Source organism: Opisthocomus hoazin, chromosome 18, assembly GCF_030867145.1.
Source record: "Opisthocomus hoazin isolate bOpiHoa1 chromosome 18, bOpiHoa1.hap1, whole genome shotgun sequence".
In the NCBI taxonomy this organism is placed as follows: Eukaryota; Metazoa; Chordata; class Aves; order Opisthocomiformes; family Opisthocomidae; genus Opisthocomus; species Opisthocomus hoazin.
The window spans coordinates 15,940,381-15,963,302 of NC_134431.1; the positions used below are offsets into that span (position 1 = coordinate 15,940,381).

General features: G+C 56.7%; 1 protein-coding gene across 1 annotated transcript in view; it reads right to left on the reverse strand.

Annotated features, from left to right (window-relative positions):
* Positions 1 to 22,922, reverse strand: part of LAMA5 (laminin subunit alpha 5) — a 102,169-nt gene that overhangs the window by 18,270 nt on the left and 60,977 nt on the right. The window contains exons 14-46 of the mRNA XM_075438437.1: positions 22,393 to 22,527; positions 21,753 to 21,887; positions 19,772 to 19,909; positions 19,522 to 19,574; positions 19,233 to 19,332; positions 18,674 to 18,726; positions 18,156 to 18,261; positions 17,383 to 17,482; positions 17,074 to 17,230; positions 15,336 to 15,474; positions 12,440 to 12,582; positions 12,232 to 12,338; positions 11,342 to 11,495; positions 10,855 to 11,015; positions 10,165 to 10,273; positions 9,575 to 9,672; positions 8,831 to 9,032; positions 8,293 to 8,419; positions 7,959 to 8,098; positions 7,035 to 7,150; positions 6,544 to 6,755; positions 6,117 to 6,321; positions 5,780 to 5,924; positions 4,804 to 4,944; positions 4,242 to 4,403; positions 3,959 to 4,060; positions 3,790 to 3,873; positions 3,298 to 3,528; positions 2,550 to 2,663; positions 2,147 to 2,274; positions 1,824 to 1,904; positions 1,190 to 1,404; positions 541 to 641 (exon numbers count right to left, since the gene is read on the reverse strand). Of these exons, the coding sequence (XP_075294552.1) occupies positions 541 to 641; positions 1,190 to 1,404; positions 1,824 to 1,904; positions 2,147 to 2,274; positions 2,550 to 2,663; positions 3,298 to 3,528; positions 3,790 to 3,873; positions 3,959 to 4,060; positions 4,242 to 4,403; positions 4,804 to 4,944; positions 5,780 to 5,924; positions 6,117 to 6,321; positions 6,544 to 6,755; positions 7,035 to 7,150; positions 7,959 to 8,098; positions 8,293 to 8,419; positions 8,831 to 9,032; positions 9,575 to 9,672; positions 10,165 to 10,273; positions 10,855 to 11,015; positions 11,342 to 11,495; positions 12,232 to 12,338; positions 12,440 to 12,582; positions 15,336 to 15,474; positions 17,074 to 17,230; positions 17,383 to 17,482; positions 18,156 to 18,261; positions 18,674 to 18,726; positions 19,233 to 19,332; positions 19,522 to 19,574; positions 19,772 to 19,909; positions 21,753 to 21,887; positions 22,393 to 22,527 (4,394 nt within the window). The remainder of the gene's footprint in view (positions 1 to 540; positions 642 to 1,189; positions 1,405 to 1,823; positions 1,905 to 2,146; positions 2,275 to 2,549; positions 2,664 to 3,297; positions 3,529 to 3,789; positions 3,874 to 3,958; positions 4,061 to 4,241; positions 4,404 to 4,803; positions 4,945 to 5,779; positions 5,925 to 6,116; positions 6,322 to 6,543; positions 6,756 to 7,034; positions 7,151 to 7,958; positions 8,099 to 8,292; positions 8,420 to 8,830; positions 9,033 to 9,574; positions 9,673 to 10,164; positions 10,274 to 10,854; positions 11,016 to 11,341; positions 11,496 to 12,231; positions 12,339 to 12,439; positions 12,583 to 15,335; positions 15,475 to 17,073; positions 17,231 to 17,382; positions 17,483 to 18,155; positions 18,262 to 18,673; positions 18,727 to 19,232; positions 19,333 to 19,521; positions 19,575 to 19,771; positions 19,910 to 21,752; positions 21,888 to 22,392; positions 22,528 to 22,922) is intronic.

The window sequence follows — 22,922 nt, forward strand, 5'->3', positions numbered from 1 at the left end:
CCAGACTAAACAGCCCCAGTTCCTTCAGCTGCTCCTCATCAGACTTGTTCTCCAGAGCCTTCACCAGCCTCACTGCCCTTCTCTGGACAAGCTCCAGCCCCTCAATGTCTTTCTTGTAGTGAGAGGCCCAAAGCTGAGCACAGCACTCCAGGTGCAGCCTCACCAGTGCCGAGTACAGTGGCACAAATACCTCCCTACTCCTGCTGGCCACACTATTCCTGATACAAGCCAGGATGCCGTTGGCCTTCTTGGCCACCTGAGCACACTGCTGGCCCATGTTCAGCCGCCTGTTGACCAACACCCCCAGGTCCTTTTCCGCTGGGCAGCTCTCCAGCCGCTCTTCCCCAAGCCTGTAGCGTTGCGTGGGGCTGTTGTGACCCAAGTGCACATCTTCAATAGGCTTTCGCCATGCACAGGCAGATCACGCAAATCCAGCCTTAACCACCCGGCTGCCAGCATCGCTCTGCTCTCCGACCTGGGGACGGCCCCTCGTCCCCCTGCCAAGGGCAGGGACCATCCCAGCACGCAGTCGGCCCTCACCTCGCAGCGGTCGCAGTGCTGGCCCGTCACTCCGGTCTTGCAGAAGCACTGGCCGGTCTGTGGATGGCACGACTCTGTCCCACAGGGTGAACACTCGCACTCTGCCAGGGAAAAACACCGCCAGTTATGCGCCAAGGAGACTGCTCAGCCACTCGCAAGCCTTCCTCCCGACAGGGAATCCTCTTTCTCCCTTATCTATCACAGTCAGAGCAAAGACAGAGCTTCTCTCCTCTTGGATTTGCACCTGTTGACCCCTTATTCCCATGACACCAGCCCAGGGCAGACCCCTTGTGAGCTGCCGTTTGGCTGCTGCGAGATGAGCAGTGCCGGGAGCAGGCTGTGCAAACCCGCACTCCCCACGGAGCGCCGGCACCGCTGCCGTAGCTGCTCGGGGCAGGACCGCTCCAGCCTGGGCACGGTTCGGCAGCTTGCATTCGGGGGCGGATTGGAAGTTATGGAGCTGCGATGCCGGAGGGCAACTTTTCGGAGTTGTTTTCCTTATTGTTGCCTTTGGAGGACGCCTGCAACGTGTGCAACCAGAGGTGTGACTCACTGGGGCAACGCACAGCCTGGCGAAGGCACTGAACACGTCCACAGCCGCTCTGTCCCTCTCTCCCCCGGCCCAGCGCCCACTGCCGGCCCCACTCACGTGTGCAGTTCCTGGCTGCCACCGCGTCCCCGTAGTAGCCGGGGGCACAGAGCTCGCACCGCGCGCCGGCCGTGTGGTGCATGCACCCCGCGCAGGCGCCCGTCAGCGAGTCGCAGCTGCTGAACAGCATGTTGGGGTCCGTGTTCCCGCTGCAGTCGCAGGGCTGGCACGAGCTGCCAATCACCATGGGGTTGCCGTAGTATCCTGGGGCACACCTGGAGAAATATGGCAAGTCAGAACACAGCCAGGGCATCGGGGGGCATCCCCGCAGCTCGTGCCCGTGCCGTGCTTGAGTTGTGCAACCGTAACAGTGCCAGCATCCAACGTGATAACTGCTGCAGCCCTCGGGGATCTCAAAGCACTTTGTGTTTTGCCTCACGATACCTCCGAACGGTGCCTTTGCCACAGACTGCAAGTTAAGGCAAGGCATAGCTAAGATGTATCAGCACTAGAGACAGCCACAGGGCATTCGCAGGCTGGAAACGATTGAAAGAAATCCTGCCAGAGCTCAGCACACTGGGAGAAGAGCCAACCATTCCCTCTGCAGTCTTTACTAGGACAACTTCTCTTCTGCCATGGCAGCATGGGACTAGTGTGTCTGAGGCCACTGAAACGTGGGTGCCATCACCCTTACCGCTCGCAGTTGGGTCCTGCGTAGCCGGGCTTGCAGAGGCACTGCGTGCTGGAGCCCTTACGGACACAACCGATGGCGAAACTGAAACGACAAGCGGGGAGCGGGAAGGTGCAGTTACACCTGACGTGACACCAGGGATGCTGATCACGCAGTGTGGGCTGCTGGGGCCTTGGGTAAGAGGCCACGGACGTGGTTTAGGGCCAGGGACCAGGCTGGCATTGCGACACCCGCCAGGGCCAAGCCAGTGCCCCGACGTGGCACAGCTTGGTTCCCAGCAGTTAAGGAGTGAGGCCAAACAGACAAACCCATCCAAGGGTTCTTACTTGTTGGAGGCAACTGAAAGAGGGCACGGACACCCGACACACTGCAGGGGTTCCTCGGCAGAGGGGCTGCCCACGTAGCCATCCTTGCACCGCTCACAGTGGTCTCCCTCCGTGTTGTGCTGGCAGTTCTGCAAGGAAAAGGCAGGCTGCGGGCTCAGCACCGACAGCAAGAAATGGTGTGCTGCACAAAGAATTCCTCACCAGACACCTGGATGCTTCAGCCCTTCCTCTTTACCAGAAATCTAAGCAGACCCTGAGGGGGACCACCCCTGAAACGGCACATGCAGCCAATGCTCCAATTCAGGCACGGTCCCGCCAGCTCAGTCAGTGTGTGAAGAGCTTTTTAATCGCACGCTACAGGCCTTACAACTCCAAAACACCACGCTGTTTTACTGCTCCTTACGAGGCATATCCCAGAGCCCGGCAGGCACTGATCCGAGTGGCCGTTGCAATGGCACGGGATGCATTTTCCCAGAAAGAGCCCCTTGGTGTCCCTGTAGTAACCTGGAGCACATTCCTGAGGAGAGAGAAAAAGACGGAGATCTGAAAAACAGCCCGATACATTCAGGCAAAGCAAAGAGACTAATTTAGTTTCCATGACAGAATTCCCACAGGGTTGTACTGATGGAGAAGAGATTAGAAGCAACAACAAAGGTTTTTCCGTGCAGTTTCTTCCTGCTCCCTGTCAATAGGAGATAACTGGTCAGGCAGAAGGACCTATTCTTCCAATTTTGGTCCGCACCACCTGAACAATTTCCCCACCACGCCTCTTCCAAGAGGGCAGATGTGGCTGAGGCACCTCTCCCAGGGGCACCGTGCCGTGGTGGGAGGGGAGCTGGGAGCAGGCTGCTGCTGGGGAGCCTGCAAGATGCTGCTCCTTCCTCCGCCACAACCCGAGCTGTGATTTAGCAGGCATGGTGGTGTTGGGTTGAGGGTTGGACTTGATGATCTTAGAGACCTTTTCCAACCTTAATGATTGTATGATTCTATTCTATGATTCAACTGAAGCCCTCAGCGGTCGGCTTGGAAGTGGGTACTCTGGCACTGCTTTGCACAAGCATCCAAACCCCACGGCTGCCCCCCGCACCAAGCACAAGAGGTGGCTGTTTGACCCCTCTCTGCCGAAGCAGCATGTCCCCCTCCACCCCTACCTGGCAGGAGTCCCCCTGGTAGTTAGCTGGGCACAAGCACAGCTCCACGTTGCTGGCGCGGATGCCCGTAGCTGTATCTGTTGCCGTCTCCAGGACCACGCGGCGCAGAGACACGGACGAAGAGAGCTGGGAGAAGAGCGCCCGGATCTGCAGCTGCTCCAGGTTTGCCAGCACCATCATGAGCTCCTCTCTAGACACAGGGTTGTGCGTCTCGGTGTGCCTGAAGTTACCCTAGCGCGAGAAGACCTGACATGACTGGCAGGAAGCACAGGCACCTGAACCTCCAGCCCAGCCTCCGCTGCCCTGCTGCTGGGACGTCTCCCCTTCGCACGGGGAAAACAGCCCTGGTTCTTCACAGCCAGCTCTGCTGCAATAGGCAGCACCTAAAATACCGAGCTCAAAGCAACTATCCCTTCTGTCTCCATGCTAGTCTTGTCCTCTCAGTAGCATCGGAGCACTGAACTTGGTACACACTTGTGTGTGCAAACTGACCTCCACCAGCTGCAGCCGGCCTTCATGGACCTCTCCCGGGGATGGGTAGGTGTCTTCCAGAAACATGATGCTCATCTGATTTCCCTGGGAAAAGGAAGGCAGGCATCAGTCACCACCTCGTCCTGCTCACGCATTAGCAGAGGGCACCAGGGAATTTCTGGGGCTGCACCTTCAGGATCACGTCCGGGCGGGACTCCATGGGAATGAACACGTCACCCCTCCGTGGGTCGGAGTGCAGCTCGTAGCGCAGGTGCCCACCATAGGAGGAAACCTAAGTGAGAGACAAATTGCCTATGTTGCTGCAAATCCACACCACTGAGATGAGTTAGAGCTGTCCACGTTCAACCAGAGTGTGAGCAATGCCTCCACGTCAGTGGGCACGCTGCTGGCACACATGCCAGTGGGGTCAGGGATGTGCACAACCGCTGGTCCAGCTGCCACCGTGCTCTTACCTGGTCCCCAAGATAGGAGCTGGGTGCAACCCAGTAGAGCTCCTGGTAGGCGTCCAGGAGGTTCTTGAGGTCAGCGCGGAGGAGCTGCTCCGGCAGGCTCGGCGTCGTCGGCACTTCCTGGCGGTCGCTGCTCAGCAAGAGCCACCCGGTCATGTCGATGAACTGTGGGGGAAGAGCAACCGCAGGTCTCCTAGTGAAGCTCCAGAAAGCATCTGGGTGCTGATGCTCCAGAAAAGCGAGTCCCAGGGTAGCAGGAAGGATGACAACAGGCTCACAACCACACGTGCATCCCGATGAAGCCACCAGGAAGCTGCCAGCCACCCCTGCCTCCCGCCTGGCGCAGTCCCCCCATGCTGTGACTTTCCACCCTGCGAGACCCCAGAGACCGGGAAAAGGGGCTGAATGTGGGAGATGGGCACAGGGAGACAAAGACACCCCTCCCCACCACGTGTCTTCCAGAGGGGTAGGATTAACGCAGGACAGAGCCCGAGGGCAGCGGGGAGCCGGGCGGACGGGAGCACAGCTGAACCGCAGGCTCTGGTGACCCCCGGGCCCGTCTCACCTCAGCTCGGTGCTTCTCGGCACTGCGGCACCGATCCGTCGCACCAAAACAGAAACACTTGGTGCAGCCCTTGGGGTTGCTGGCGTCCAAAGAAAACGTCCCCAGGCGGCACTGGTCACACCTCGGGCCCTCCACGTTTTCCTGGAAGACAAACAAAGCTCAACAGCTTCTCACAAAGCCTTAGCGGAGGGCAGAGACGGCTGTGCAAGTGATCAAAGCTTAATGATGCGATGCTGAAAAACGACTAAGCAGTCCTGGAACAGGTTTGCTTGCACAGCGCTCATCAGACACTAAATTCACCTGGAGAAAGCACTTGTGGGCCATGCAGAGGGGCTGGAGCAGGCAGCTCAGCAGCAGTTTGAGTTACTCTGCTGTCACGCAGGCTTCAGGAGGAGTCAACAGCTTTACCTGCTACAGGCTCTGACCCGGGGCTGGACTCAGACTGCCCGCCCCTCCAACAACAGCCCCCAGAGTAAGCCTTCATGGCCAGGAAAGGTGGGGAGAAGGAGTGTTCCAGGGTGCTCTGAACCCACCAGCGCGTGGGGCAGGCTGCTTGCAGCTCAGGCACACAGGCACGCTTCCTTCTCCAGCCCTGCTCCACCCCGGCGCGCCAGACACCCACAGCCAGAGCAGGACAGTCGAGCCAAGGAGAAAGGCACTGCGTGAAGGCATCGAAGGACCAGGATGAGATAGGATGAGAGGAAATGACAGGACAAGGGTAAATGGCCTCAAGTTGCATCAGGGGAGGCTTAGATTGGATATTAGGAAAAATCTCTTTACTGAAGAGTGGTCAGACATTGGACCAGGCTGCCCAGGGAGGTGGTGGAGTCATCATCCCTGGAGGGGTTCAAAAAACGTGTAGATGTGGCACTGCAGGGCATGGTTTAGCAGGCATGGTGGTGTTGGGTTGATGGTTGGACTTGATGATCTTAGAGGTCTTTTCCAGCCTTAATGATTCTACGATTCTGTGACTGACCTTGCAGTGACATTGCCCCGTGACCGGGTCGCACACGCTCGCCTCGGTGCCAGCCTGGTGGCAGTCACACCGCCGGCAGCTGGGGTAGTGGTAGTAGCCGGGGGCACAGAGGTCACACTGCCGCCCGATGATATTGGGCTTGCACCTGGGTGGGACGCAAGAGCCGCAGCGTTAGAAACCTCTGCCTCGTGCTGCTGCGTGGGGAGCGGCCGGGCTTTCAGAGCTTCACCCACGCTGGCACTGACACAACGCTGACGAGGATTTCCCCACCCTCCACCCTGCTGACACGTCCCATCGCTCCAGCAAGGCCCAGGGACGCTGCCAGGCGTGCCCTCACCTGCACTGCCCGCTGTCCACGTCGCAGCCTGGCTCCGTCAGCTCCTGCACGCCGGGCCGAGAGCAATTGCAGTCCTCGCAGCCGACGAGGGGGTGGCAGCCGAAGGTCTGGGGCTCGCAGACAACGCACTCCGGCTTCAGGGTGTGCGGAGGGCAGATGCACTGCCCCGTCACTTCGTCGCACAGACGCGTCCCGCAGTCGCAGGCTGGAAGGGGCAGAAAAGGGGCTGTGTTTGGGGCAGCAAGACCCAGGCAGCCCAAGCAGAGCACGAAGCAGTGGCTCTGCTCCACGGGCAGCTGGGCTGTTTTCATCCAAGTGGAGCCATGACAGGGCTGGAAAACGCAGCCATCTCCTAAATCAGCCTCAGCCCTGCACGAGGCAAAACAGCAAGAGCTGGGAGAGCAGAGAGGGAGACGGGACAACTCACGCCTGCAGTTGGGGAAGCCCCAGTAGCCGGTGGCACAGCGGGAGCACTCTCGCCCGATGACGTTGGACTTGCAGGGACACTGCCCGCCGAAGGGCTCGCACTGGCTGCCCCGCGCCCCTGCCTCGTGGCAGCGGCAGGGCTGCGCCCCGTTGTTGTAGAAGAGGGAGAGCGAGATGGCAGAGTCGCGGCAGAACCTCGACGACGTGCTGGGGCTGCAGGGGAAGGCAGGAGGAATGACCTCGCCGTGCACCCCGACAGCCTCCCTACCACCCCAAAATCCAACAGGATCTCCTACACGACGAGTACTGAATTAGCAGGAGGGAGAGCCTGTGACACCGAGATCCCCCAAACACCCACAGGTTTGGTCATTAGATGAGGAAAGCCTTAAGCAGATCCCTCCCCTGCCACACACGAAGGGAACGGGTTTTGGCTCCCTGAGGAGCGTGCAGCCTGCAGACAGCAGAGCAGCCACCCGAAGCCAAGGGTCTCACTTGATGTAGAAGCTGTTCACGCCGCAGCTGCTGATGAAGTCGTAGGACTTGTCCAGGGGTTCCTCCTGCAGGTACTGAGAGCTGTAGCTGTCCTCAGGCACCACGAGGATGTAATCCTGCAAAGCAAGGACGAGATGGGTGAGCCAGGCTCCTTAGCTGAGCCAGACAGATGCAGTCCAAAATGAGCTCAAAATGCACCTTTAAATTCTCATCAGCTCACCCCTTGCTGGGACAGAATATAACACACAAAGTGCCTGAGTACTGGGAAAAACATGGATCACGTCTCCGTTGAGGTCTGTCCATCAGGGTTCATGTACACTAAAAATGCTCCACGTGAGGGGTGGCCCAAATTCACTGGAGTAAAGAAAGGCAGAATACCCCAGAAGAGCAGCACTGACTGTGCTTCAGCACAGAGGCAGGCAGTCACTGATCCTCAAACTCCTAGACATGAAGGCACCCAAGTTCCACTTCTGTCTTTCAGCCTTTATTCAAATTTTAGTCAATCTACTGGTCCCATTGTCTGAGCATGACAAGGGCTACCTGCTCCCATGAGACCTGCCTGGCCAAAGAATGCTATGCAGGTGCAAAATATTACTGGGGTAGGATTAAGGTTTATTCTGGACTATCACAAGCTATATACACCAAGCAACAGCTTCCATATATACCTTGCTTCAGTATTAAAACCACACAGTGAAGGATAACTGTCCTATACAGACCCTGACTCTCTGAACCTTGCCCTCAATTCTACACCACTAAGGTTGGAGATTGCAACTTTCTAGGGTAGTTCAGAAACTGGGTGACGGTGGGAAACACTCCTGCAGTCACAGTGACAAAAATCCCCGAGGACAAACTCCAGCCTTGCTGGAGGTGTGTGGCCGGAGCCAGGTCCAGCGTGCCCCAGGAGCTTCCCGGAGAAAGACTCACCAGCCACAGCTGCTTGCCCTCTGGCACTCGAACAACCACAGCCAGATCGTTATCGGTAACATCCAGGATAATCTGGTCCTCAGAAACTACCAGGCTCCGGCACCCGTAGCCATGTGGGCAGAAAGTAGCATTGGTCTGACCTGAAAAGACAACAAAGCTATCGGTCCCGCATTTCCCTTGCAGTCCCCATCACTCCCTCCAGGTTTGGAACAGGTAAGTCGGTCTTGCTTCATCTTTGCACTCCTCAGTGAACCCGCAGTCATCCTCAGGCATCAAAAACTTCCCAAGGCTTCTGCCTGCCAGCAGCTTCCCCCAGGTCCCCCGCTCTCCTCACCTTGCCAGATGCGCCCACCGTTGATCAACACCTCCACGGGGAAGGTGGGGTGGCTGGGCTGGTAGTAGTGCAGGATGAAAGCGTAGCGTCCCAGGGTCTGGATCCGGCTGTTCAACACCACAGCAGCCTGGCACCGAACGGGAGAACAGAGACAAAACCCCCCATCTGACGCCCGCGCTCACGGCTGGGGTATTTTTTATTACTGCATAAATTTGCGCTCTTATTGGACAACTGCTACAGACCGTCAGGTGTCGAGACTTTGGGTCAGTCAACCCCTCACGTCTCCACGCTCCCCCCTCTAACGGGTGCCACCCGCAAAGCTTTTCCTGGGAGCCCAGAGAACCAAGTAGGGTTGGATGGAGCTAAGACGGGAGAGTCCCTGGGAATTACAGGTTCAGGGATAAATTCAAAGTTCAAATTAAATTCTGAAAATGCTAATTGCTAAAGCTACTCAACAGAGAAGGAAAGCTTCTCCCTGCCCCAGGTGTCCAGCATCACAGCACCAACAACCCAGCCCAACCCACACCCACGCCACTACCTGCAGTGGTTGCAGGAGGATGAGCTCTGCGGCAGGGTCCAGCGCCGTGGGCGGCCGAGGAGCCGGCTCCAGCGGGACCCCAGATGGAGCCACGTGGACAGCCTGAGCCAGGGGCACGTCAGGGGCGATGGGCAGAGCCTGGCCCCCCTCCAGAACGATCGACTGCGAGAGCTTCAGGAACCTCGAGGGAACACAGGAGCTGCTGCAAAGCAAGGAGAAAATGGGATGTAAAGCTCTCCGACACGGAAAGAGAGAGGCTGTGGGGTCCCGGCAGCGGAAGCACGCCCCAGAACACCGGGCAGATTCTGAAGTGTGCCTGCCACGGGAGAGCTTTCTACCAGGACCCCTGGGGCTCCGGGGCACGGCTCAGCAGGAAGAACAGGAACCTTGCACAGGCTAATTCCTGTGCAAATATTGATTCAAAGCAGCGTCAAGAATTCGGATACAGTGAGCGTCTCTCGCTGTATGTGCGCAAGCACAGCAAAGCCTGTTCAGGCTGAAACTTGAGTGCTGGCCACGGCAGGCAGGGTGGTGTTCAGGTAAAGGACCAGCAGCCTGGCTTTAGTCCCTACCCCACTGCTGCTTGCTCGGTGGACATGGGCAAGGCATTTCGCCTCAGCCACAGAGTTCTGTCTCCTGGGTCAAGAACTGAAAAGGCTCCAAACTTGAGGGAAGTGGGGGTAGCAATTGCTTTTGGGAACAGCCACGTTCATGCTAAAACCCTGAGGGACCTGAGACTCTTACCTGTTGGATGAGAACGTCCCGTGGACGCTGATGCAATGCACCTTTGGCTCGATGAACTCCATGGTGAACTGCGCAGCTGGTACGAGGTACACCTTGTGCTGCGGCACGGGAAAGCGAGCGAGAGACACCCGTTACAGGACAGCAGTTTTTGTGCCCACCAGGGATCAGGCTGACCACACCAAGCACCTCCTTATCAGACACTCCAGCTAATGCACGGCAGGTCACACCTCTGTTTACTGCCCCTTCTTCCTCGGCACGAGCCCTATGGCATTTAGGAGCTCCCAATATTTATGGGATTCTTCTGCTCTTGGCTAAGCAACTGTGAATGCCTTCAAGGTAAAATAGGAAGAGCTCTCTATGCAAAGAGCAGCTTCTTCTTCTCATCTTCTCCCAAATCCCAGTCCCATGATCTACTTCAAAACACACCACTGACCACGTTCTCCACTGGAGACTGTTTGACTGGTCATGACATAGACTAAGATCTAGTATCCAGCCCAAACAGGACTAGAAAACCCTCTACATGCTTGGTACCACTCCTGCCTCTCCTCCTTGCAACCTGCCCACAGAGCTGCCCTCGCAGGGAGCCTTACCAGGAAGAAGTCAGCCAGATCGGACGCGAACCGAATGGTGGCCTCTGAGGTAAGTTCAAAAGTTGCCACACGGCTCTGGGAATCTACAGCAATCCCTCGACACAGGAAACTGTAAGAGAAACACAGGGTTTGCAGCCAGCCTTGAGCAGGATCATGACCCATTTCTTGTCTTGCCAGCTATACGTCCTGAAGGTATTTATACAAAGTCCCTGTAAATCTTTTGATGCCTTTTCTGGCAAGTCATAAGAGTGAAGTTTCCCAAGGACACCCCAGACATTTGTTTCCTATCGCAAAGCTTGCAGTCTGAAGTCAGACACTTTTACGGCGTGGGGCAGGGTTTGACCCGCACCAACAGCTTCAATAAACCCGCCCACAGGCCATTCCCTAAACCAAGGCCCCTACCAGTGCACCCAGCTGTAAATGGGAGTGACAGATTATCTCCTGGCAGAGGCATTAGAGGACTATGCTGGCACAGGTAGTGTGCCAGGGATGCCATGTATTTCCCAGGGATGGACAGCCACTAAAACCCATGTCCAGCTAGAATGAGTTTGGACACACACAGCTTAGATGTACAGTGCTGAGGCACTGCTTTCTTCATGCGATCAAGCAGAAAAAGCTCAATGGGGGGAGCCTGTCCTTGACACGCCGGAGGAGAACTGGACCCTTTCTCCACCTCAGAGCTGACCGTACCTGTAGACACATGGGTAGAAGACAAAGGTGCCCTGCTGCATGGCTAAGTGTGGCGAGCTCACAGCTACGCCCACCGTCTGCAAAGCATTGGTGTTGGCGTACTCCACCACCAGCACGTATTTCCCGGGCTGGGCAACAGGCAGGGAGAGCTGGACTTCCACCTGAAGGACAGAGAGATGGACACCTGTGGAGGACACCTGTGCTACAAACCAGCCTCCTCTGCAGCTGAGGGGCCAACGGGCCAACTCTTACCACACACCACACGTGTCCTCGCAAGCCCTCTGCATGCGAGACACCACTTTTGGTGCCTCAAACAACAGGGCATGCAAGCACACAGCTGCAAGATTGAGGGGGCAACAACGGGGTGTAGGCGGGTGAAAAGCCCTCCCGGTAACCTGCCCAGGGGTAGGTAAAGCACCAGTCAGGGGGAGCAGAGGGATGAGTGCCACAGTGGCCATGCGAGGGATGGAACAGGAGCGTCACTCACGTCAGTGCCACTGCACATCGCCAGCCGGGGATGGGAGGGCGTCAGCTGCTCTGTGGGACACGCTCTGGGTAGCCGGTTGTCCAGCCTGCACACTGCGTCCACCCCTGACGCAGCGGGGAAGCCGTCCACAGACAGGTACTTATACAAGAGGCAGCTAAAAACATCAAGAAAAAAAAATGCAACGTATGGTTGTTACACCATGACTGTAAGAGTCAAGAGTACCCACGCAGCCTGATCCCAGCAAGGTTTGCAAAAGGCTTTGGTCCATCATGAAGGCTCCACTGCCCAAAGGAACATCTCTGGTTAGTGTGGAGCAAGAGATTGGGTATTATAGGACCCATGATGGCACTAACAACTAAAAGTTTCTGCCCTTACAATGTGCTTTATTCTGGGGACCACTGCTATAGTGGAGGGGACAGCTCATGTCCAGAGCCCCAACCGCCTTCCTGCCAAGATGGACAGAGAGGTCCTGAGCAGAGCAAGCAGATGCACTGAGATGGTCTAAGCATTACCAGACTCTGCCCATTCCTTTTAAGTAGTCCAGCAAGACCCAACTCATTGTAACCATTTCCCGGGCTGCTGACTGACATACAGCCCGGCACTGGGAACCCAGCCTAGCTGAGCATAGGGCTCTGGTCTTACTGGGTGAGCTGGCCCTCCAGGGCCCATGAGAACACACAGACTGCCTGTGCCCTGCATGAGGAGATCTATGTGTTGGCTTTTTGGGATGGTGCAGGTTCAGTGGGCTTTATCGACCAGAGCAAAGTGCTCCACTAAGCAGTTTTACTGCATCCAGACCCTCACACAGTGTGGACTATATATATTTCTTAACCTCAGGCCAAGAGGAGCCGAGTAGGTCCCACACAGCACAGATATGTGGAGATTCTTACTTCTGGGTGGCTTGTTCTGGGGCTGGCTGGTAGGTACATGGCTCCGTGACCTTCAGCTGCAGTATTGGAGCTTCGTAGTATGAGCTGGGTAGCAAAACCAGATAGTCCTAGGAGGAGAGATGGGAGAGGTCGTTATGCTTGGGATGCTTGCCCCCAGGGAGCTGCTGAAGCCCCCTGTGGTGGATGGAGCATGGGGGCTGATCCTTACCAGCAGCACACCCTCTGCTTCCACAACCAGAGACCAGGTGTTGGGGTTGAGTACGAAGGGCTCCCCAAAGCTGTTCTGGGGGACGGTGACAAAGGCTGGCTCCGTGCTGGGAGCAAAGACAATCTGCTTGGTCTGCTCTGTACCTGGAGCGGGAGGGATGAGAGGCTGTGAAGGGACTGGGATGGAAAACCTGGGGCTGCAAACTGGAGGCTATGCTCAGGGCAGCAGCTCTGTAGTGCAGCGGGGAGCCCCGGGCTCCTGCTCTCTCGGCACTGCCGTAGCAGGTGCACCACAATCCCACACTGCCCCGTAACAGAGACATCCACTCTGAACCTGCTCAGTAGCTTAACGGGAGGAGAAAAAATCAATCACTGCAATCCTTAATGCTCATCCACAGCACGCTCAGCGCGCTCTGCATCCCCAGACTGCAAAGCACGGAGTACTGCCTGCCAAGGAGCGCTCGGCCAGCTAGAGAAGGAAGGAACTCGTCTGCGAAGAATTTACTCTGAGACAGACAAAAAGAACTGCCCAGATACGTGCTTCCTTAGGGATAATTCTGACCCCAGCTCCACAGGCGAGATACCTGTCTTCTGGCAAACTCTCCGATCCCCGAGCTGTGCTCCTGTCTTTCTTGCCAGCCACAGACTCCGCACCCGAGATTTAGACATTAATTTTAACGGACAGGACAGAGCAGGTTTAAGGCCGGATCCTGCGGCTGTTGAACAGCTCCTTGGCTCAGCTGACACCGTCCCATAACCTTTGAATTCATTAATGATGCCAGCACCTAGAAGCAGACTGCCTGCCTGCCTAGCAGCCTCAGGAGCGTTTCGAAGGCGCAGGCACCGTGTACAGCTGCATGGTGAGCAGATGAGATGAAGGAGGGAGCGGGGAACGTGGCACGCTAACTTGTGTGGTACATGGACACCAAGGCACAATGCAGAGGGCCAGAAGCTAAAGCAAGGGCTTGTGCTACTGCTGGGATGGGTCAGCCCCGTCCCACATGTGCTAGCTCTGTGATGTGCCTGACATCGGCTGAGCCCTCGCTTTCTCAGATGGGAAGCAGTGGTGAGGATGCAAGGAATGAAGAGAATTGCTTGAACAGGTAACGGGGTAGATTTCTCAACAAGTTGAAGCTTCACATCCCTTTGAGACGATAAACAACTCAAACTGAGATGGCTTCTGCAGGTGGGGTGGGAGATACCGGTCTGAAAATCATAAACTCAGAAAATGCTTCCTTTTTTGCAAGCCACATCTTCCAACTTCTCTTCTTTCCAGGCTGCTTCTCCTTTACCATGTGAAGACCGTTCCACCCGGGCAGAAGGCGGCTCAGCATTTCTGGAGCCGATGTGGCCTATCGAGGAAGCTGCCCTCCTGGATCCCACTGCTGGTGCGTCAGTTGGCAGCTTGCCTTCTGCACGGGAAAAATCAAACGCTGCTTCTGCGCAAGGAGGGAAGCACGTTGTAAGGCAAATGAGCTCTGCTGCTGGACAGGACAGATGAAACACTTCCTGACCTTTGGTGGGATCCTAAAGCGTGAGCACGGATCATGCTTCTCTTGTCTTTCTGCTGCATAATGTCATTGGCCATAAAAATAATCAGCTATTTTTCCCCTCAAAAAAAGTAGAAAAATAGTATCTTGGCATTTCAAACCTTGCATCAATGGCAAAACACCTTCTACATCAATTCAAGACGGAGGAGAGAACTTCACACACCAATAAATTAGGTAGCTGGTGTCGACAGCCTTGCGGTGCGCACATGTGGTCTGGAAGAGCTTCAGCGGGACGACGTGGCCGTAGCATCGAAAGGGGTAAAATCAACCAGTCAACCACCCATGGGCACTTGCATGGCCTCAGGTCTGTCCCCATTCAGCCTTGCTCATACTGATTCCCAAAATATTTGTTGTCCTGATCTCTAGGCTTGTTCAGCCATCTTTCGGTGGCTCTTCTTCTTCTGCTCCAGCAGCTCATGGCTTGACAAGAAGACACTGCACCAGAGTGCACTGCCTGTGTATCACGTGCAATTCCACGCCGCTTCCAAACCCCACATCACGCATGAAGCCAGCAGCCTGGTCTGGGAGAAGCGCAAGGCAAGGGCAGGACTGCCACGTGACGGCACCTGCGACATCAAACCACGTCCAGCTGCCAAAGTTTGGATCCGGTTCCCAGCACTTGGCCCATCCTGGTTTTGTGAAAGCTCGGCTCTGCCCGGGGCACCGGGGTGATCTTGTCCCATGCTGGAAAGGCTGCACGGAATGGTACGACAGCCTTATCTCACACCAGTAACAGTCCTCAGTGCCCAGGATTTGGGGGCCAGCTTGCTGCTGCTCTGTTAAACAAAGGGGGCTGCAAACTCAAACCAGCCTTTCAATTGGAAGGGCAGGACTAACGAGTAAAGCCATATGGAAGCGTTTTCTTCTGGAAAGGATGATGCAGGAGGCTGCCCGGGATGGGGAGGAGGTGGCGATGGCGCAGGGGAGCAGAGCAGTCTGGGATCCTTACCTCTCCTTCGTGGCTGATAAGCTGTAATTTTGCCATACACAGTGGCCCCTCCTGAATTAATATACCTCAGGATGACATGGAACAGATAGAGCTCTGCCTCCTTCACGTCTACAGTGACTCTGATATTATTCTGCAAAAAGCAAAAAAGCACACGGGGCGCACGTCACTGGGGAGCCAGCTCCCGGCTGCCCACCCGCTCTGCGGGAGAGCCTTCCCTGCCTGCCTGCCTGCCTGCCTGCCTGCCTTCCCCCCCTCGCCATCCCACGGCACGGCCCTGGCCGGCCTCCTGAGACGGGCATGCTCGGGACGGGCACACCTGGGGCAGGAGAAGGGGCAGAGGAGCAGCGTTCACAGCGTGGGATGCTCTGAGTTAGTCTAGAAGTGAAAAATGCACTTACAGTTGCCACAAATATTAAACTTTCCTTCCTCAACGACCGAGACCCTCCCTTCCACACTGGCGGGCCCCCGGCTGACGTAGCGGAAGACGAGGCGGAAGAGGTCGGGGGAGGTCACATTGAGGGTCACCACTACCTTGGGCTGGTGGGAGAGAGAAAGGGGAGAGAAGCAGAGCACACCTTCAATTACCTCCACCGCCGACAGCTACCAGCCCAAGCGCAGCCGCTCGGCTCGCTGCTCCCAAAGCGACATGCCACAGCGCAAGGAGGGGACAAGCACACCGGCCCTACCACGCGGTCATGGTCCTGCCGGCCACCGCGGGAGCAACCTGCCTGCGGGAAGGGGTTGGAAGGCTCTGGAAGATGCTTGGGCACAGCAGAGCGGTTCGGCTGTCCTGGGGCATAACGCCACGCCAGAGGAAAGGGTTTGAGAAGTTCTTGCTTTTGTTATCGGCACGCCGCTTTTGGGGTTAGCGTGCCGTAACCAGGCAGCAGGTACCGAACGTGCTTACAGGGCTCGGTGCAGATGTCTACGGAGAAGGCGGCAAAGGGGAGCTGGTGCCTCATCCCCAGGAACCCGCATGGCTAAGGACCGGAGCGTGCCACCGACGGGTGCCCTCCACCTCCCTGGACCATGTTCCAGCTAAGCAGACGCCTAAGTCCTACTTGTTCCAAAGAAATCTAAGCACCTGCCCAGTACCCTCCTGCCTACAGGGCAAGGCTGGGGTCTGCCTGGGGAGACTCCTAACGAGGGCTCTGCGTTCCTCCAAGCTCCAGTTACACAAATCTTCCCACTGGGGAGCACACCAGAGAGATCTTGCAGACAGCAAACTACAGGTGAGACCTGCCAGCAGAAAGCCATGTGCCAGCCGTTCTGTCCAGGCCTATTTCTATCTCAAATGGCAACACTGGATGAAAAACAAAAGCCACGAGCTTGAGCATGAGCTCCATCCTTAAGCTTTAAGGCTGGGGTTTTCTCAAGAGAGCCTACAAGGGTTCATACAAATTCCATGGGAAATCACTAACACATCAGACCCTCGTGTTATTTCACCGAAGCGTGAAAAAAGTGAAGAAAATGGAAAGTACACACACCAGAATAAGGAAAATCTTACACGGGACAAGACTGTCAGAGAATCGCTGCCCTGCACCCCATCCCCAAACACACACAGAGGCAACACTTCTGCAGGGGCCATGCAGAAGAAGAATCCACTAAGGAGAAGAGAGGGTCAACAGATGAAATAGCTTAACTTCTTGGGCTCGGACAACTCCAGGTTAGTGTCAACCGTCGTTACAGCAAACCACGTAACAGCAAGAGCGGAGGCAGAACGGTAACAAGAGGTCCAAGCTGAACATGGCAGCTGATTTATTTTTGGAAAAGGGAGGGAAGGTTATGCAAAGAGTTGCAGGAAAGAGCAGAGTCAGATGAGAGAGCCGCAAGGAAACCCAGTGTTTACAGACATCCCTGTAAGGAATCACCAAGCTACCACCCTTGTCTAACCAGATTCAGATGTCAGAGGGTTCCCAATTTAGGATCCTTCCCCTCATTACTCTGCCATCCCCAGCGCTACAGGAAATATCTGTGCAGACAGGCTATATATACACTGCGCTGTTTATGTTGGCTACCACGTGGCTTGGGGGGGGTTGAGAAGCCCTTGGGGTGAAAGATGTGTGCCGAAAGCACGTCAGTCCTCCACTGGCCGCATCCTCCCCAGGGGGAGCGGGGCGGGGACGCCGGGCGTACCTGGATGGAGGACATCTGTGCGTATCCTCGCCAGCTGAAGCCCTCGAACTCCAGCGGGTTGTAGCCGAAGCGCACGGCCCGCCCGGCCGGCGTGGTGCCTTCCTCCAGCTCGAACTTCAAGTGGTGAAGGTCAGGGAAATAATGGTCCCGCGCGGGTCTGGGGAGGAGAGGGAGCACCGTTACCTGCTGGGCTGTCCGCAGGGAGAGGCGAGAGGACACCTCCGCCACGAGGTCCCCATCTGCGGTGGCCGAGGATGCCATTCCCGAGGGAGCGACCGGGAGGTGCAGCACCTCCGGCCAGCAGCTTACTGGGTGCAGGTGGGGCCGCGGGTGCTGTGCCGGCAGCGGCAGGCTCCGCTCCGCTCCTCGCAGGACGGCCCCAGGGACCCGCCGACGTCGCACCGGCAGCCTGCGGGCAGGAAGCGCCTGTTTACATTCCCGCCGCGCTAACGAGCTCCTGGTCACTAATCAAAGACTTGCCCCGGCCGCTATTTTTATTCCGTTGTATCCGTTTTCATATTGGCCCCGGCCCCACTTGGATCGGCTCCTCTTCCACCTCAGCGCCGAGCTATTTCCAGACGGCTGAGGGAAGAACAAGGTCTGCAAACCCTCATGGCTGGGCGCCGCAGCCCTGCCGCCGGCAGCAGCTCTGCTCCCTCGCCCCAGCCCCATCAGGACCACCTGAGAGCGGTCGGATCTCGTCTTTCCCTGCTTCCCACGGGCACGATGGAGAGCAGCCAACTCCACGTGTCCATGCCCGCCTGCTCCCAACCCGAGGAAGGGGTAGAGCTGCAAGGACATGGCCAGTGGCTCAAGCACAACAGCTTCTGGCACCCAAGGGAGCGCCTTTCCTTGCCTTTCATTCTCCAGCCTGACAGATCTGTGCCCAACGGCGGCAAAAGCTTGAAGTCAGGTCTCCAGATCCACAGCAAGACCCAGCCACTGCTTCGGACCATGGTATGACCAAAAGCAAGAGGTGGGACATCTCCTCCCCCTTCTCTCCAAGGTCAACAGTCCGTTGGCATACGCAGGGCCGCTTGTAGCCCCGCTCCTTCACCCAGCGCATCACGAAGAGGGCTCACCTTGGCAGCCAAAGTAATTTGCATTCTCCATATTGAAGTAGCCGTCTTTGCACGCCGAGCAGAACTGGCCGCAGACGTTCGGTTTGCAGAAACACTGCCCGTCGCCCTAGGAGAGAGCAGCCAGGGAAGCTCATTCCCTCCCACTGTTTGTCATGGCGAAGCCATTTCTCAGTTATTTGGGTCCTAGTCTGAGACACTGGAGAAGCACTTTGAGTTTCATGCTCTGCACCGCTTCCTGCGCGTGGGTGGGCCAGATAAGGGCCAGATAAGTTAAATTACCCAACAATGCAGGCAAACAAAAATCCAGGCATCCTGGGCCAGACCCAGAAATCTTTAGGTGCCTAATTTATGACAGGTCTTAATCCTATGTTCTTAAGAAAGCCCAGACTGTGGTGCAACCGTTGCGAGCTCAGTGCCAGGACGGGCCCCTCCAGCAGCTGCTGGGAGGGATGGAGCTGCAAGGCTCCCACCGCAGCACACGCGCCGAGGTGCCTGGAGGCAGAGGGGAGCAAACCCACCTGATGGCACTCTGCGATTCCGCTGACGGTGCCCTTGGTATCACACTTGCAGCCTGGAGAGAGGGAGACGAACAAGAAAGCCAGACGATCAGTCAGCCCCTGAGAAGAAGCCTGATGGGGGACAGCACCCACCACACCAGAGCACACCGGCTGGGGTAAGAGGAGCTGGGAACTGGTCTAGCAGAGGGTAGCGCTGCACAAGGGCTTGCATTTCATTTTGGACAGTTACTGTCGAGGACACAACTACCAGAGACATTTGCCTTTTCTGCACGTTTGACCATGAAAAATTAAGTGTGCAAAGTCTGCAGGGAGGGCTAAGAATGGCAGAACTCATTGCATGAGCCCTGCGTGATCCCAAGCAAAAGGCTCCAGCCTTTCACCTCTCTAAGCAGGGGTTACCCAGACCTCTCCAGCTCTGATGTGTCACTTCAGGGTGGAGAAGGCAGGAAGGCTATCACTTCCATCCAGCAATGCTGGTCCCCCCTGGCTTGGGTTTGGGTTTTGCACCATTACAGCATGGAGGGAGCTTTTTGGGGCCGTGCAAACGCCGTTTCCTTACTCATGCAGCCGTAGGGGTTCTCTGGAGTCAGGTTCCAGTATAAGGGCTTGCATCTATCGCAAGCTGGGCCTTCAACGTACGCCCGACACGCACAGGAGCCCTGCGGAAAGGGAGGGGGAGAAAAGAGCCGGTGACAATCCGCAGCACGGCTGCTGAACGCGGCGTCTGCTGCTCCGGCGTGGGTGGTGGCTGCTGTCCGGCTGTGCTTGAGGAAGGACTTGGCCCAAAGCGAGTAAAAGGGGAGCACACAAAACGACCTGCAGGGTTGGTGGGAGGATTTGGCACTCACCGGGGCCAGCGAGGGATCTGCAGTCACCAACCCCGCCGGGTTACAGGAGCCCACTAGAAAAGAGAGGCACAAGGAGGGATTTACAGAGAGATATTCCCACCCCAGCTGTTCCCAGCGGGGGTTGTTTCTCCCCTCGCAAAACTCTTGGGGGATGATAAGCCCATTCCAACCCAAACCATCCTGTGATTCACCAGCACCACCATGCCCCAAGACACCAGAGTCCCCCCATCCGGGAGGGGAAGGGGGCTACCTTCGCAGTGCGGGAATCCGTAGGCGCCCGGCACGCAGCCGTCGCAGCGCAGTCCCGTCACCCCGGGCCGGCAGCTGCACTGCCCCGTTCCCTGGTCGCAGGCGCTGTGCAGAGAGCCCTCCCGGGAGCACTGGCAAGCTGCGGAAGAAGGGAGAGGTTCCTGCATCCAAGGCTTTCCACCGACAACCGCTTTCGTCTGCCCGACCTTCACCCACCATCAAAGCAGCCAGAAACATAAATAACATACAAACTCATTCTTCACTTTGAGTTAACAACGCCCCATCTTTTAAAAAAACAAACGACAGAAGATGCAATGTTTATCACACCTATTCACATACATTTATGTGTATTTTGGGGCAGGAGGAGGGGGGAGAAGTTCTGGTTAAGGAAAATGGGAATATGTGATCTCATCCCCAACAGGTCAGCAACCAGTGACAGAACAGACCCTACAAAAGCCAGTTTGCACTCAAACACCCAAGAGCAGTGCTCAGCCATCGGGGACACGCTGTGGCCGTTGTGCCCAGGCAGCCGTGGCACTGCCGGCAGCCCAGAGCAAGGGCAGGGCAGTGGCTCTGCGGCTCCCTGCCCGTCCTGCCTCCCGCAAACGCATGCAGAGACGCTGCCGCCCGATCGCACGAACGGTCAGCGAGCCACGGGGGAGCTGCCTGTCCCTCCTTGCCCAGCCAGCGCTCCTCACATCCCTGCCAAAGGGGACGTTTTAGGCTGACACCCCCAGACTGGCTAATGGGAAAACGCTGCTCGCAAAATAACAGATTAAAAAAAAAAAAGAAAAAAATCAGGTTCTCCTCTTCTTTCCTTGCTCTGCAATATGGACACTGCTTTACGAGACCCAAAAACCCCAGAAGCGACTACTGGACTCCTGCGAGACCGCTCCATCCACGTCTCCAGCCTCTTCAAAGGCATATTGCCGGCATTGGCGCTTGCGAGCAGCGCTCTGCCAGCTGGCCGCGGCTCCGGCATCCACATTTAGTGTGGTGCAAGGGAGTGATGATGCTCTTTTGTTGCTTCAGGGAAACAGGATCACGGATTATTTTTTAATGAGCAGTAAATTCTTGCTGGGAGACATAAGAGTACATCTGGCTTCCAGGCAGCCTGCTGACAGGATGGGAGATGGGGACGCTCTGCCCGGAGCCGGGGAGAGCTATGCGGAGCGTCTGGGGCCACAGGCACCTGCCAAGGCATTGCTCAGCCCTGGCACCAGCAGCTCTGCTCCCGGAGCGATGCAGTGCCCGGGGAAAGCTCTCCCCAAGCCAGCAGCCACCCTGGCTTTGGGGCTGATGTCAAATCCCAAATCCTGATCCTTGCTGTTGTACAACCATGCTCCTGCTGCTTTTGGCACAGTCGCTTCTCCTGTGCAGTGGCAGGAACCAAGGTGGAACAAGCCCCAAGGACCTGGATGTGTCACAGGAGCCACGACTGCGCATCTCATGGTGCTGGGGCATAATCCAAACACGCGGTTTGAGACTCTGCTGGGAAAACACTACCCGCTCAGAGCCCTGCTCTCTGCCCGAGGACAGGCAATTCAGCACGTGTGTCGCGTTCATCCCCACACACCGCTTTCGGAGCGAGAGCCCGCACCGCAGCTAATCCCCGAGTCATACTCTGCGGGTCTGTTTCTTAATAGGTTGCTGGATTAGAGGCCACACATCCAGACTGGGATTTGTCTCCCAACTGAGCTGGCAGACGCGAGCTCCTGCTGCTACCGACAGTGGATGAACTGGGGGAGACAAACCACAGAGCCTGTGGGGAAGCGTTTCTTCCAGATGTTTACTCCTTACAGAGCACGCTGTCAGATGAGAGAGTCAGGTGAACTGCACCCAGGAAAACCAATTCCTGCTGCAAGAGCCGACTATATTCATACAGAACCCTCGGAGATGGATTATGGAAAGGAAAACCATGATGAAACCAGCAGCAGCAGCTACTCCCTTCCCTCCCCTGCGATCCGACCGCGGCTACTCACGTGTGCAGCTGGGGTACCCATAGAAGCCAAGGGCACACTGGTTGCAGGTGCGTCCGGCAAAATTCGCGTGGCATCGGCACTGGCCAGCTGGGCTGCAGTTGTTGTCCACCGCGCCCCGGGAATCGCACGAGCAAGCTGCAAGAGCAGGACTCTCAGTAGCCTGGGGAAACCCGCGATCCGTGGCCGACCGCTGCTGGCCTGCATTGTCATTCAGCCCCACAGGAATTAGCCATTTCCATCAGAACTAAATTAATTTCTTAATCCCCTGGAGAGACAGGGAATATTTTCAGCTATTCTCAGAATATTTTCAGCTAGCGTCATGGCCATAGTAGGAAAACACCACTGAGTTCTTTACAGCCCATTCAATGTTCCTGGGCAGTTTAGTAGGTTAATGCACTAAAAAGACAAAAAAAATGCATAAGCTGAGAAACCAGGTCACAGCAGGGTTGCGATGAGGAAGCGTGACCAATAAAAACTGCTTTGTCTTCCCGGCTTTGGTAGGATCCGTGGCCTCCAGAACAAGCCTGCCAAATTCACAGCGCAAAGTGCGCGGGCTTTGATTTTGAGCAGCGCCTTGCAAACACAGTCCTGTTTTTCAGCAGGTGACAGAGCAGCAGGAACCGCCCGCCCGCCGCCTTACCGTAGCAGTGGGGGTAGGAGTGGTGCCCGGGGCTGCACTGCTCGCACCGCGGCCCGGCAAACTCGGCTCTGCAGAAGCATCTCCCGAGGGAGTCGCAGCCTCCCGGCAGCGTCCCGACCGCGCTGCAGCCGCACACTGCGAACAGAGACAAACCGCTCGCCCTGCGCCGGGACCATGGGGCACAGCGCGTGGAAACACTCGTTTGGGTTTTTCCTGAGGTTCTCAGCTTGGCATTTAGGTGCTGCTAAGCGTTCAGACTGTCCACCTCTGCCCATTGCATATATCCATTGCTTATCACAGAATCCCAGCATGGCAGGGGTTGGAAGGGACCTCTGTGGGTCATCAAGCCCAACCCCCCTGCCGAAGCAGGGTCACCCAGAGCAGGCTGCACAGCACCGCGTCCAGGCGGGGTTTGAATATCTCCAGAGAAGGAGACTCCACAGCCTCCCTGGGCAGCCTGGGCCAGGGCTCCGTCACCCTCAGAGGGAAGAAGTTCTTCCTCATGTTCAGATGGACCTTCCTATGCTTCA